Below are 14594 nucleotides of genomic sequence, written 5' to 3' on the forward strand. Positions count from 1 at the left end.
ATGTGGTACTTTGTGAGCAAACACTTAAAGTGGATTTAAAAAATATTTATGTAAGGAGGATGAGATTAATGCCCCAAAAGGAAAGTAGCTTAATAGATAAACAGTGCTTGGTTGAGAACAAAGTTTGACGTAAATTGTGACGTTCTTCTGCCGATGTTTTCAAATGCAATTAATTGCACAAATTCGGAAAGTACACGTACATTTCACACAGTTATCCGTAAATGTGGTTTTGCCCATATTTAAAAAGTCCGCTTTTATTGCAGCATTTAATCTTTTTCTCATCCCCTTCTCCTCTTGTTCACTTGTATCCCACGGCAGACCTCTTTATCCTTTTATGTCTTTGGTGTTCTAGCCACTTTTTCCATGGTCACTTCTGCTTGCTCTATGGACAGACTTGAGTCCAGACAAGATGATGTCATCTTGTATAAATTGGTTTTCATGCATTGTTTATTTACATATGGTGAGCCTGTCTGTATCCAGCGGCTGCTCCCTCATGCAATTTGTGGTTTGGGAATTCATAGTCCAAGTGGACGTGTTCTGTAGAACGCCTCCACGTGCCATAAATCCGATCCGCACATCTGGAAGAGATTTGTTTCGTTCCTCGAAGTATCTACTGCCCTCTGTCGAGTGCCGTCCTGCACAATTATGTTTCAAATGGATTTCTGCGATTGTAATTGCCATCGCTGGACCTTCACAGACGCTGATCAGTTTGCTGAATAAAATCTAACAGCACAAGGTTCTGCGTTGTAAATGATGTACAGCGGAGCATTACAGTGCATTCACTCTTGACAGTGAGAAACGAGAAAGACACCGGAAATGCAAAGTCATATTTTCCTAAACCTAACCACCCACTCACACACAAACACTACCACAATCACAAACACACTCACTTTCCAGTGCTGTGAGTTCACATCTGTTTCCTGAAAGCAAATATAGTTAAATATGGTTTGTTTTAGGGCAGACAGGTGTTTTGAGAAGCCATAGAGAAGTCACACAATAAATACGTGTGAGAGACATTCAAAGCACAATGCAGTAGACCATTGATATGTATTGTGGAGTTGCTTTCAATTAAAAAAAGAAGCCCCATTCTGGCTTAGAGGAATCTGGCAGCTTCAAACGGCCATTCACATGGCTCTTCAGGTGTGATACCTGTACCAGAGGAACTAAAACCAGTCCCTCTTCTCATTCGTTTTTCCTGTTTTCACTGTACAAACATCCGGTAGTGTGTATGGGGTTAGCAGAGAGGCACCATCTGAGGTTGGTAAACAGCGTAAAAAGCGTGACTGCATGGCTAACCAATGCTCCATGTAGGTTAAGGTAACTTGAGGACTTGCAGACACTGTCGCAACACCTACGCACAAACGGTCACATGCGTGCACACACTTGGCAAGGTGTGCGTTACATGCATGGACGTGAAATAACGGAACAAGATGCAAGAAAAGGACAGTGGACATGTGCATGAGGCCTGCCTCTAGATGACAATGGGGATGCCTGCAGGTCAAGAGCAATGGAGTTACAGCGCAGTTAGCTACATTTGCAGACTCATAACTGAAAGCCACAATCATCAACATGGGGGCCAGGTGTTCAGAGGGAGGCGAGAGAAACGACCTCTGCTAACTCACACTAACCACACACTTCCTCAAACTCAACGTAAGCACAGTCACTGAGTTCAGTGTTTTTTTCTTCCTTTTAACAAATATGGAATCAACCAACTTTTATTAGCTCTGCTAAAAAAAATAATAATTATGTTCGATGAATGTTTACGTAGAAAACATTTGACCCGTAATATTTTATTATTTAAACTCAAGTTACCAAAGCTCCAAAGTGTAACCCACTAGCATGTATATGTGCCTGACCTTAAGTGAAATTTCGGTTTGTTGGGATATTTTTACCACGCTTTTAGATTCATTTTTTAACTTATACTCATTTGATGACCAAGATGTGTAAAACTAAACATGAAAGTAAGCGCTTCCATGAAAAGATTTAAGTTCAACTTTGTTTGAACAATGAGTTAATGCAAATTTTTCAACCTCACACAGCTAAAAGTTGACTCCTTACAGACTCTGACCACTGTGATGAACATAATTTTTATAACAATTTTTTGCTTTGGACAAAAGGCATCAACTAAGCAACTTACTCTAAACAGACTGAGCTCTGTTTGAACTTAAAGTACCGGAGCTACCCGCTGCACCACAGTGCCAGCCTGTACACAGGGGGTGCGTGGTCATAACATCCCACAATTACGGGCCAATCTGCTGCAAAACAACATGAGTTGGCTGTACTGCCACAACACGGCCGTATTTGTTATTGTTCAGATCTCAGTCAGAGTTTAGGTGTTTAGCAGCAATTGTGTTTTAAATAAAATGGCTAGCAAGTAAAAAAGTGAGCATTCATTGTTCATTAATGAATATTGTACACCATTAATTATAGGATTCATAAATAATTATGAGTAATGATAATTAATAATGGGGCACCTGAGTATGTAGTGGTTATATCTTCTGTCTTTGGATCTGGAACATATCCTCAATTTCTTCTGTAAGATTATCTAGCTGTATAAATGGGTAAATAGTTGTCAGAAGCTTAACATCAAAAATTGCCTTGTTAAAAAAAAAATAAAGTGAAGTAAATATAATTACCTGTACTATATTTTTTATTATTTTGTATTAGTATTTTTAATATGAATGTGTGCAATTTGTGAAAAAATATCAAAAAGCTGTTATGCAGCGTAACATTTATGCAAGTTTTTATATATCCTTATAGTTCATATAATACAGTATAATCAGATTTTCAACTAATGACGAAGTTGACTTACAATGGGGTTGTCACAACGGAACCCCGCCATCGATGGAGAACAACGTTATGTTTGTATAATTATAATGGCGCATCATAATATAAATGTATTACTGTGAACATTTAATTGAACAATTGAACATTTAATTAAAAAAAAAAAATTATTATTGTACTGTAGAAGGTGGTGTGTTGGTGCAGCAGGTTTGGCCGGGGCCTGCTTTGTGGTGGCTTGGGGTTCGAGTCCTGCTTGGGGTGCCTTGCGGCGGACTGTCGTCCCGTCTGGGGTGTGTCGCCTCCCCCTTGCCAGGTTAAGCTCCGGCTCGCCAAGACCCCGGCAACACAGGGTGCAAGCACACACGGTCGGGACAAGCAGTTGCAGACTGTGTGTGTGTGTGTGTGTGTGTGTGTGCGTGCGTGTACTGTAGAAGTTTACAAATAAATCACTAGCCTCTCCAATTGACAGCAAGGAACAAAAATTATTTAATACTTAACCATCAACACAATAACAAGGTTATGAACATAAATATAACAGTGCAAGACAATCTTTGCAGGGCAGGCAACACAGGAAAGGGTCATTCACTGAGCGTTCAGGGAAAGTCAAAATAAGAACTGCTATTTCAAAACATGACAAATTAATAAATTAGGCCAAATTTCACTGTATAAACTCCCTTACAGTTCCCTACAGTTTGAAAAACCTTGCCTCCTTTCCCCTCCCATTTACGTAATTCTTGTCAGAAAAGGAAGCCCCCCCCATGTCTTCATCCCACTGCTGGCTTTCTTCTCCCTCTTTGCCACATCTTCCACATTCATATTTTTTATACACTTACTCTTACTGCTCTCTCTCACAAGTTCTTGACAAACACCTTATTGACCTGGAACCCCATCCACCCTTTCTCTTCCACAACCTCCTCCTCCTCCATTTCATCCTCCTCCATCCCACCCTCTTGGAGCACCCCTTTTTTGTGATAACCAAGGCTGCAAAAAAATGCCTCGCCCACCTTGGAGGCAATGGAAACGTGTGCATACACCTTCTTCCGCCCCAACCCCTTCTCCCTCCTTTCTACACTCTCTACCAGAAGCCTGCCCAGTCCCTCTCTCCTGTACCAGCACTGCACTACCAATCGACAGATCCTGCAGACCTTCTCACTTAGCCCTCCCTCAAGGGAGATGCACCCAACGATTTCTCCATCCAGCACTGCCAGCCACACCTCCCCCGCCTCCCACTCCCTCTCCTCCATCTGCCTCGCTTTGTCTTTCTGGCGACGCCTCGTTTTCTCTTGGAGTTCAGCGGACTTTGATTTACCGCTGTCTATATTCGTTCCGGGCCCGGAGCCCCTCCGCGTCCCCTGGGAATAGGGGTTCTCCATTATGCAGTCCCGTGGCCCTTTGTAGCAGCTTCCCACATAGTCCCAGTAGGGCTTGCTGGTACCCAGGATGCCCACGGAGCGCGGGATCGTCAGTTTCAGGTAGATGATGACCACAAAGACGGGGAGCACCAGGGCAAAGATGAAGTTGTGCAGGATGCAGCGCAGGACCGAGGACACAACGGCGAGGAGCAGGAGGCCCAGCGGACGGGTGAGGAGGTGAAGAATGAGCCTGTTCTCTGAGCCCCGAGACCCCTCCTGTCAAGCAGAAAGAGGGCCGTTTGATTTTTTTTTTTTTTTTTTTTAAACACAACTGACAGGAAAACACAGATTACACTCGGGTTACCTTGTCAAGGAGCAACTACACGTTTCAGCACAAAACACATCTGGAGCAAGCAGGCGTACAATACAAAGAGCTTCAAAACATCATCTTCGCATATACGAGAGAAAAGTGAAGTGCACCTTAATGAGTTCTTTGACAGTCTCTATGTCATCCTCCTTCATCCTGCGTAACACCACCTGGCTCAAGTCCACCTTCACCATCTCCTCCTGTATGGAAACACAGCCAGGCAGGACCTTAATACACACTCAAATATTAATTCTCATATTTCATCGTCCGCGGCAAAGACCTCGATACTCCCATCTTTGCAGACAAAAAAAAACACTCACTTGGACAGTGACGGTAACTGTACTCTACAATAGCGGGATGAAAAGGGTATAAAAAGGGTATATTGGCAGACGGGGCAACATAAAAAGGAAACTTTATTTAGTTATCGTTTCAAATTCAAATTTTATTTGTCACATACACAACCATATATTTATCTTACTTCTGTGTCAGTATGTAATTGTAAGGACGTGCATCATCATGTCTCTGCACAGGATCCTCTGGTGGTTTGGGGGGGGAAGACCACAAAGATGAAAGAGTGAGGACAGGATGGATTGTTTATTAAAACGGTACACAGGAAACAGCGCTGACAATGAATGAGACGTTACAGTGAGGTAGCTCTTTTATACATATATTTAACGCACGCTATACAAGAAGATCAGGGGTCGTGTGGAGCAGTTAGCATGACAGCACCACATCTTCATCTCCTTATATGGATGTTCTACCACGAACCCATTTAACTTTACATGATCATGTCATTTTGATTTTAAATAAACCCCAGGAACTGAACACTTCTTCCCTTGAATCCGAGCCCCCATACCTTGCATCCAAAGTATAATCGGGAAGAGTGTAAAAATGACCTCAAACTACGGGCACGGTGTGCGCTGTAACGGCAGACGAGCCCGTTGTCCTCGCCGGTGTTTCGGAGCTGCGGAGCAGCTGCGCAGCCGCCGCATCGGCGCCACCACGCGCATGTCCTCACGCGTAGCTCCTGTTCGAGAATACTGTGCATATGCGCATGCGCGGCAGCGGCGTCGCTTTACAGCACAGCGAAAACTGGGCCGCGAGCGCAGATAGCGAACTTCAGTCGTAGGTACCTTGTAGCATCCAGAAGCCGTGAAATGGGTCAAATATTAAGCGCATTCGAGTTTCCGTTTCGCAAAGGCACACATTAAGTTTCCATAATTATTTAAGTGTTGTGTAAGTCATACAAATTTAACAAGGAGAAAATAACGGAGGCATTTTCAAGGCTTGCTTTATTTTCATTACCACCTCGTATCAATAACGATACTTAATAATCCAGGCAAAATAGACATGATATCATATTCACAAAAACTACTGTTAATTTAGTACACTTAATACAGTCTGTTGAGTAAGTAACCTTCTTAACTCCGGCCATTTGGCATTTCCGAGCAGCGTCTCTTCAAACACGAACCCTCAGTTCATACCGGTTCCTTTGAACAGTTACTTGAAGCAATGATTTCATCTCTTCCAATTAGTTGCCTAAATAAATTGAACCTGTATGAGGTCCGGCTTTGGGCCACATTATCACATGTAGCTTCTTTAACAAATGCTTCGACGACAACACGCACACTTTTGCGCTGTGTGAGAACAATGTTCAGGCGTCCAAAGATGGAGAAGTAGGACCTGCAGTGGCAGTAAAGGCTCTGGTATCACCCTGTAGGCTTCTCTTTGCAGTCAGCTTGTCCCTGTCGCTCTCCTCAGCCCCAGTTCCATCTCCCTGTACGATCCCTTTGCTTTGTGCCTCTGCTACTTCCATGTCTAACACAACCGCTCCTCTCAACTCACCTGTTTCATCCTCAGCTTCACCTTCTGTGCTTCCCACGGATTTCTCCATGACAGCTCTCTCTCCTTCCAGAGCCTTTTCCCTCAAGCTACTGGTGCTAACCTCAATGATGACAATTCCCTCCCCTCCTTCCAGCTGAAATATACCTTCCACTGACTCTCCAGTCTCACCAACTGCCCCATGGGAAGTGCTGAAACTATCTCCTGCACCTGAGGCAGTGCCTTGTCCTTCTATCAGTGCAATCATCTGAACACTTTCCCCAGCACCTGGACCTACTATCTTGGCATCATCCCCAAGCTGGAACACCACCTCCTGCTCACCAAGCGGAACCAGTGCTTGGGCAGGACGGCACTCTAAGCTCAACTCATCCCTGTGGGCTTCTGCAAACGTGTTCACGGGGTTGTCTACCCCTCTCTCCTCCTCGGTTTGGAAATGAAGGACAAATGATTCAGCCCCCCTCTGAATCCCTCCCTCCAAGCCCAACTCCTTGTCCCCATCTTTCTGTCCTCCATCCCAGGCTGGCAGTAGATCCAGGGAGACCACCCGAGCTTTGTCCTTGTCCTGTGTCTTGCTTTCTGTATCAGCTTGAATCTGCAGAACAATTGAACCCCTCTCTTCCACTTCACTCCTGGCTTCTCTTTCTTTGCCATCTGCTTCCTCTTCAAACCGTAGCACATATGACTCCTCACATCCAGCTCCAGCTTCCACACTGTCCTTGCCATCAACTTCCTCTCCATGTTTCTTAAAACACATGACAACTTGTTCCCCTCCAGCTATATCTAAAGGTTTATTATCCACGGTAGTAGCTGGAAGTTTACCATCCCAGCTGCTGTGGTGAGGAGGAACAGACAGAAGAGCAGGGTTCATGTTGTGGGGATTACTGCTTCCTTCTGGGAGAGCTGCAGCAACAGAGAACGCCGGCTGGACGGGAACGGAGGATGCAGGAGGAGTGCTCGTAGTGGTACTAGTTGAGCTAATACTGGAAGTTGTACTAGATACTGCCAAAGCCCCTTGTAGGTTAGATGCGGTAGCTGCTAAGGTCTTAGGCGCTGTTTTCTGAAGTGCAGCTTTGGATTTCCGAATCCGCTTAGCTCGTGGGGTCCTCATCCAGCTGGGCTTCTTTAAAATCAGTGAGTTTCCGCCGGAGTTAAGTATTACGGGTGATGTGACTGGAGCACTTGTGTTAGTCACAATTAACCTGGGTTGAGTGTGTATTGTTTGAAACTGAGGGATTTGCGTTTGGTTTGAGCCCAGAATGTGTTGCACAGCAGGTACTGTTTGCACCAAAGACACAGACTGAGGGCTTGACATAGCGGGGCATACACTGGTGCTGTTCGAGGTCGGGACAAGGATGAGGCTAGGTGGACTGCCATTAGTGGACTGACATTGTAACAGAAGGAAGTTTTGTGACTGGGGTGGAGGAGGTGGGGGAGGAACTGGGTTTGACAAAGGGATTAGTTGCAGTCCTGTAGGAGTCTGAATCATAAAGTAGTTTTGAGATGTATTAGGGGGGATGTCTAACTGTGATGGGGACAAAATTAAGGTTGACTTTGCTGGGGCCTCAGAAAATGGAATGGAGCTGGTCCCAGTGCTTTTGTTCACTCCGAGACTCAAAGTCGTAGATCCCTTGCTTGCTCGCGATCCCTCCTTGGAACCACTCGAGCCACCCCCATGAGTCCGTAGATGCCTCTGCAGGTACGAGTGCATCACAAACTCTTTTCCACAGAGCTGGCACTTGTAGTCCTTACGGGCAGAGTGCGTGCGAAGGTGCAGGTGTAGGTTGGAGGAGTGCGTGAAGCTCTTGTGGCACTGGCTGCACTGGAAGGGCCGCTCACCGGAGTGTGTGCGCTCATGCTGCTTCAGATTGGATGTCTGCGAGAAAGACTTACTGCAAACACCACAGACGTGAGGCCGCAAGCCAGAGTGCAGCTGACTGTGCCTGCGCAGGCAGCTGGTGTTCTTGAAGGACTTGCCACACTCCTTGCAGACGTAGGGCCGCTCCCCTGTGTGCTGGCGCAGGTGGTACTGGTAGTGAGAGCTCCACTTAAAGGTGAGAGGACAGTAAGGGCACTGGAAGGCCCGAACGCCAGTATGTACCTGTGAAGCAGTTCTTCATTTATTCATTTGCATTTGTAAAATAGGAAAAAAAAAAAAAAAAAAAAAAAAACACAAAAACATTTGTGTTTTGGGCTGCTTCTAAATTTATGAAAAAGTAAAAAATGTTTATAACTTTTTTGCTACATTACTTAAATGAAAAGAGAGGGAAGAAAGTATTTGCAACTCAATCCCTGAGTAACAGGTGCAGTAGTGTCTGAAAGAGAGATGCCAATGCTAATTAATCATGAATTCAAACCATAAGTGTTTGACTCTTCTGCAAGCGGCATTTTTTGGCTGTTTTGTTTCCCAGCCTATTTTTCCATCATATTTGAGCACAAATCCTTTATTTCACATGACTGTAAACTAAGGGTAAATGCCAACTAAAATTTAAACTGGGTTTGTGTGTTTAAACACATGTAACTAGAATAGAACGGGAAACTTTATCCCCTATAAAGCTCTGAAAATGTCGCCCTCTGTAGGACAGTGAGCAAATGGCCTTTTACCCTCTGATGGATGGACAGCAATGAAGACCTCTTGAAGCTTTTTCCACACTCTGTACAGCGGTATGGCCTCTCTCCCGTGTGATCCCGCATGTGGTAGCGCAGCCCTGATGACCCTTTGAAAGCTTTCCCACATTCGGAGCAGCGGTACGGCCGTTCTGTGCAACGACCCAAAGGGGGTGATGCAGGAAGCCACGCATAGTTTGGAGGGAAGGAACAATATGAGTGTATGAGCAAAAATAAACTGATTAAAATACTGATACATACAACACAGATTATTAACTTGCAGCACCCATGCTCTCACAAACTGCTTACCACTGTTGCTGGCGCTCGCACTCTTGTTGCCGCTAGCTCTCTTCTGCCCCTTGCTTCCTCCTCGACCCGGCTTGGCCGTCTCTCTCTCCCCCTCCTCAGTAACAGCAATCAAGCTGACATGGATCTCCCTCTCGGACTCCTCGGCCTCCCTGCCCTTGGTTACGGGGGAAGAGGGCATGGGCAGGGAGAGTGAGAGGGAGGGTGGGCAGACGATCTCAGCCTCAGCCTCAGCCAGCAGCCGCTGTTCTGGGGTGTGGGAGTGCTGGTGCGTGAGCAGGGAGGACAGCAGCGAGAAGGAGCGATCACAGGCCGAACAGCTGAATTGCGACCGGGACTGGGATGGGGAGAGTGGGTGAGCCTATGCAGGGGATGTGAGGAGAAACAGCAGGTTACAGCAGCCTACCCATTGTACATACAAAGTGGCAGGTAAATCACTACTACAAACAGAAAAGCACACAAACTATCTGGGAAAAGTCTGCTGCATGACAGATCACTGTAAATGGGTTATTCCATGTGAAATCACCCAAAGAAATATCATAGTGTACATTAATGTACAGTAAAAGCCCAGTCAACCTCGTCAACTACCCTGACATGGTGGTATTCTGTGGGAAAATCTGGCTTTGCATTTTCAAATGATGTTTTAAATGACCACAGCAACCTGCAATGGTTGTAAGAATAATTTTGACAAGGTGTGTTCAGATCAGATATTATACTATAAAATATTTAGATAGACAGGGCGGTACAATGGCACAGAAGGCAGTTCTGATGCTTCATGATTCCTGGGCTGTAGCTGCGGGCATGGGTTCGAATGCCGTCTGTGTTGACATTGGATGCTCATGCATGTTTTCATCTGAGTGCTCTGGTTTCCTCTTACAGTCCAAAGATGTGTTTCAGACAAGCTGCTGACTCTGAATTGCTTGTTGTGTGTGAATGTATGTGTGTGCTGTTGCCCTGTGATGGACTGCTGTCCTGCCAAGGGTGTACCCAACCTCAAATCCAGCGTTTCTGGAATAGGCTCCAGACCACCACAACCCTGTTTTGGACAAGCAGTTCCTGACTATGGATGGATGTTAAAACAGTGGCGTTACAGAAGCTTGTCTGGATTTTAGCCTTTGCTTTGGATTTTCATAATCCTTTAATATTAATGAGGCCAAAGAATATATAAATTTTGAGTCACAGTTTTGACAACTGCTCAAAGATCTAATGTGTGTTGTGAAGACCCCGTGATGAGACTGGACTACTGTTAAAATATTAACTTTAGCCACCTTTGTAATCACCTGTAAATGCTGTGAAACACTCAATAAAAACCACAATTAATTGAAAATTCATGTATATCGAATGCAAGACAATATTTTAAGCAGATGCTTTTCACACCACTCCATCACTAACCTGAGTCAGGTGTCTGTTTAAACCTCCAGTGGTCTTGAAGATTTTCCCACAATAGGAACACTCTGTAGCACCACCCACCTTGCCTGCTGAGCTCGTGGCCAGAGCAGCAGGGGTGGGGAGTTGTGAAACTGCAGTGAAACTCTGCAACAAGTCAAACTGGGCCTGACTCTGGGTCAGTGAGGTTCCTGCGCTCACCGAGCTGTCAGCACCTCCAGTTAAGCTCAGGATGTCCGTGGTGCCGTGACCGTTTTCCGAGGTTGTGGTCGTCTCCACCACCTCTTCAAAGTCTGCCAGCAAAGGGCCCGCCTCAACCAAGCCCACCCCTCCTTCGCTGACTGCCTCCTCCCCAGCGCCGCCCCCTCCGTCATCTGTCTGCCCCAGGGCCCCCAGGTGTAGCGCCTGGTGTTCCTCCAGCTCGGTGTGCGTGCTAAAGGTGTGGTTGCAGCTGCCACAGCTGTACAGCAGCACGCTGGCGTCCGTGCTGGCACTCATGTGTACCTCGGAGGGGCTGCCCTGACTCGTGATGGGCGTAAGGGTCAGCTGCGGCATGAGAGACTGACTTTGGTTCGGGGCGTCGTGGGACAAGAACACCTCCCCGACACCCACTCCTACAGCCGCCTCCTGCGCTACCAGCCCCACCATGTCAGTGATGCCTACTTCAACACCAACTTCGACGGAGGCAGTACTTTCGGGCGGCGGGGCTGCCTTCCCACCGCCACACTTCCCCTTGCTTTCCAAATGTGAATTCCGGTGCAGGGCCAGGTTAGAAGAATGGGTAAAGCTGCGGCCGCACTCACTACAGATGTATGGCCTCTCACCAGTATGGATGCGCATGTGCTGCCTCAGGTTCGTGGACTGTGTGAAAGCCTTGGTACAGACTGCACAGACATAAGGCTTGAGGCCCAGGTGCACATTCTTGTGCCTGCGCAGGCTACTTGAGTTCTTGAAAGCCTTGGGGCATGTGTCACAGGGGTAAGGACACTCTCCCGTATGTTGACGTAGATGGTACTGGTAGTGAGAGCTCCACTTGAAGGTGAGGGGACAGTAGGGGCACTGGAAGGTGCGTAAGCCAGTGTGTACACTGCGATGAACCTGAAGACACAGAGGGAAAGAAACAACTACCACAATGACCCACAATAAGCAAACCTATTCACTTTGAGTCAACATCCTGCCCTAAAGCATCTGCTGTGTACAGCACTTTCCAAATATTTCACAACAAAAATCATAATTCACCTGTAAAAGTGAGGAGCGCTTGAAAGCTTTGCCACAGTCTTCGCACTTGTAAGGCTTCTCACCTGAGTGTGTCCTGGATCAAAATATTAAGGACTGCGTAAAGCTAAGAGCCAGGACCAATTACTGATTTGAATGACACATTAAACTGAACGACACAGCCGTAGTCAAAGCTTAATTTGATACTTGATAATCGTGTTGAAGAAGATGCAGAGAAAATGATGCAAAGTGACAGGTGAAAGCCTTAGATGACTAAAGCTCTCTACCTCTGGTGGTAGAGCAAGGCGGAAGAGCCCTTGAAGGCCTTTGGACACAGATTGCAGCGGTAAGGTCGCTCGTTGTTGTGGCTCCGCTGGTGATGAGCCAGTCGGGACGACCACTTGAAGCTCTTCCCGCAGTCGAGGCACTGGAAGGGGTGCTCGGGGTTCTGGGCCGTCGGGGCAGATGGCACAATCTCCACCCCTGTGAGCACGACCTGGCTGAGCCCCTTCTCCATCCGTTGCTCGTCCTCCCTCTCTCCGTCGTCATCCACCTCCTCACCTCCCGCCAGCAGGGGAGGGAAGGGTGACAGAGAGGTGGAGGCCTGTGATGGCAGCAGCTCCGTCTGGACGACTAGCGTGGCAACAGTGTTGGCCATTGTTTGGGGGGAAAGGGGTGTGTGTCTGATCAGCGGGTAATTCAAGGGTCAGCCTTCTTTCAGCACCTCTTCCTCAGATGTCCTCATTCTCGAGTGCTCCTTCTGTCTTTGTGAAGTTTCCCTCTTTTTTCATCATATCAATATGCCTCCCTTCCACTTTCTTGCTGTGTTTTCTACCTTAGTGCAGGTAAAAACAGATTTCTGTCAATAAAAAAAAGAAGATGCTTTGAAAGTAATCCTTTCAAAACATTACTCAGCCAATGAAAGCATGCACTTAATGTTGCCAGCGCTGGCCCAGCAGTAAATGCTGATGTTCAGAGTTGTGTCAGAAAGCAGAAGTTAGTGCATCATTCATCATTCATCATTCAACAGCACACTGACTATTCACTTCACTCCTGGAACTGAATTCATTCTGTAATAAAATTTCATTTCTGCTTCTGCGTGCTTAAAACTGTTGCGCCAAGTATCACAAGTACACGTGCGATACGTGGGAAACCATAAGATGTACACATTGATGAGCCAACAGAAAGCGCACGAGGACACACCCACACAATCCCTTTAATAAGTCGGCCAACATAGTTAACACCTTCCCCTTTAAATCCCACCCGCCCCGTCTCCCTCCTCCTTCGCCTTTTCTGTATCCGTCTGCCACTATCGTTCGTCCCAGTGGGCTATATTTCCCAAAACACACGCAAAAAAATCATTTATGCACCCACCTTCAAGACGATAATCATGTCAGTGACGTGGGCACGATTTCTAACAGAAAAATCATCCGTAACCAACCACCGAACTCCAACCAAAACCGGCCTCCCGAAACAATTTGTCTTCCTTCCTGTCGTATATTTTTATGGAAGAAAAAGTCTGCCCTTCGCTCAGTACTATTTATTTTGACATCGCTTATATTACGGTCATCTACGTCCATACAGAACCAGGACCCGCAGTGTAAGACCATACAACCTTAACAATAATATCGAGCACAAACTAACCAGCAGTCACCCGCCCGCTGCCACGTCCAAGCAACGGCGTATGTGATTGGTTGTTCCTAGAAATCCATATGCTGTTTTGATTGGCTAGAATGTTAGAAGGCCAAAATTAGGATGTAAACCGCGTATGAATTCTGATAAAAATGCTGAATGGATGAAAATGAACGTCCTAAACCCTGCGGACAGTGTGCTCCGCAAACTAGAACGTTTTAGCTAAAACTCAATGGTGTAGACCAGCAACGGGACGATATGTCTCAAATGTATTGGCTGCACTTCTAACGCTGATGGGAAATGTAGTTTTACGTAAAACTATTTGGAGACAATTGTTTTCCTCTTTATTTAACTTTTTGTGTTTTTACAGTCACTTTAGAAAAATGTTTTTATTTCACATTTCAATCCATTTATGATTGTGCAATACAAACGTTGTATGTAGGAACATTCAGTTTTGGCGTAGTACAGTACTACTTTAGTGTCAACAGTTAGGAAAACAATGATGAACGCACAGAGTCATACAAAAGTACAAAATCTCAGAAGGCTTGCTTCTCTGTGATACAAATAAATAATAATACAAAAATTACCTAAAGGAAATAAATAGTAAATACTGTAGCAAAGGACAAAACAAATACTGCTATTTGTCATACAAAGGTGATGCTAGCACTCACAAGAGTACAGTACTTTATATTATGTAGAAATGCAATGTACATAATTACTATACATGCAGCAATATGCTTTAAATTCAAGCACAAGTTCAAACTGCTGTACAATACATGTCATTAATAGGTTCAATTTAATATAATGGCAAACTATATGTAACACACAGTACAGTATACTGTATGCTTACCTAAGCAAACTAACTTAGGATCAGACATCCCCATCTAATCCCTATAATATGTGCAAGGAAAATGAAAAGAATCCAGTACAATTATGTGGGGCAGTAATTACAAACTATCAACACCAACATGTACATGTCAGATAGCAAAGGTTTCATGTATCAGTCTGTTGCTACATCTAGTGGCAGGACTATGAACTCTGAATTTCCACCTCAGTACTAAAAAGGAAATGTATGATTTCTAGCATAATTTTTTTTTTTTTTTTTT

The 14594-nt window shown here is 45.5% G+C and overlaps 2 protein-coding genes across 6 annotated transcripts; both read right to left on the reverse strand.

Annotated features, from left to right (window-relative positions):
- Positions 1 to 3246: 3246 nt before the first annotated feature.
- Positions 3247 to 5518, reverse strand: nat14 (N-acetyltransferase 14 (GCN5-related, putative)). Of its 2 annotated transcripts, XM_018736140.2 has the most exons (4): positions 5360 to 5518; positions 4982 to 5039; positions 4617 to 4703; positions 3247 to 4412 (listed from the first exon to the last, which is right to left on the reverse strand). In XM_018736140.2, the coding sequence occupies exons 3-4, from the start codon at positions 4695 to 4697 to the stop codon at positions 3633 to 3635; spliced, it is 861 nt and encodes a 286-aa protein (XP_018591656.1). In that variant the 5' UTR covers positions 4698 to 4703; positions 4982 to 5039; positions 5360 to 5518; the 3' UTR covers positions 3247 to 3632. The 2 variants fall into 2 exon arrangements, with proteins under 2 accessions (XP_018591656.1, XP_018591649.1); XM_018736133.2 differs by lacking the exon at positions 4982 to 5039.
- A 264-nt stretch (positions 5519 to 5782) lies between these two features.
- znf628 (zinc finger protein 628) lies at positions 5783 to 13523 on the reverse strand. 4 transcript variants are annotated; one of them, XM_018735595.2, is made up of 7 exons: positions 13501 to 13523; positions 12144 to 12691; positions 11881 to 11953; positions 10648 to 11739; positions 9259 to 9616; positions 8947 to 9101; positions 5783 to 8443 (listed from the first exon to the last, which is right to left on the reverse strand). In XM_018735595.2, exons 2-7 carry the CDS (start codon positions 12512 to 12514, stop codon positions 6158 to 6160), a joined length of 4335 nt encoding a protein of 1444 aa, XP_018591111.1. In that variant the 5' UTR covers positions 12515 to 12691; positions 13501 to 13523; the 3' UTR covers positions 5783 to 6157. The 4 variants fall into 4 exon arrangements, with proteins under 4 accessions (XP_018591111.1, XP_018591093.1, XP_018591102.1 ...); XM_018735577.2 differs by having other exon boundaries at positions 12144 to 12715; XM_018735586.2 differs by having other exon boundaries at positions 13231 to 13516.
- Between the last annotated feature and the right edge of the window lie 1071 nt (positions 13524 to 14594).

Source organism: Scleropages formosus, chromosome 18, assembly GCF_900964775.1.
Source record: "Scleropages formosus chromosome 18, fSclFor1.1, whole genome shotgun sequence".
In the NCBI taxonomy this organism is placed as follows: Eukaryota; Metazoa; Chordata; class Actinopteri; order Osteoglossiformes; family Osteoglossidae; genus Scleropages; species Scleropages formosus.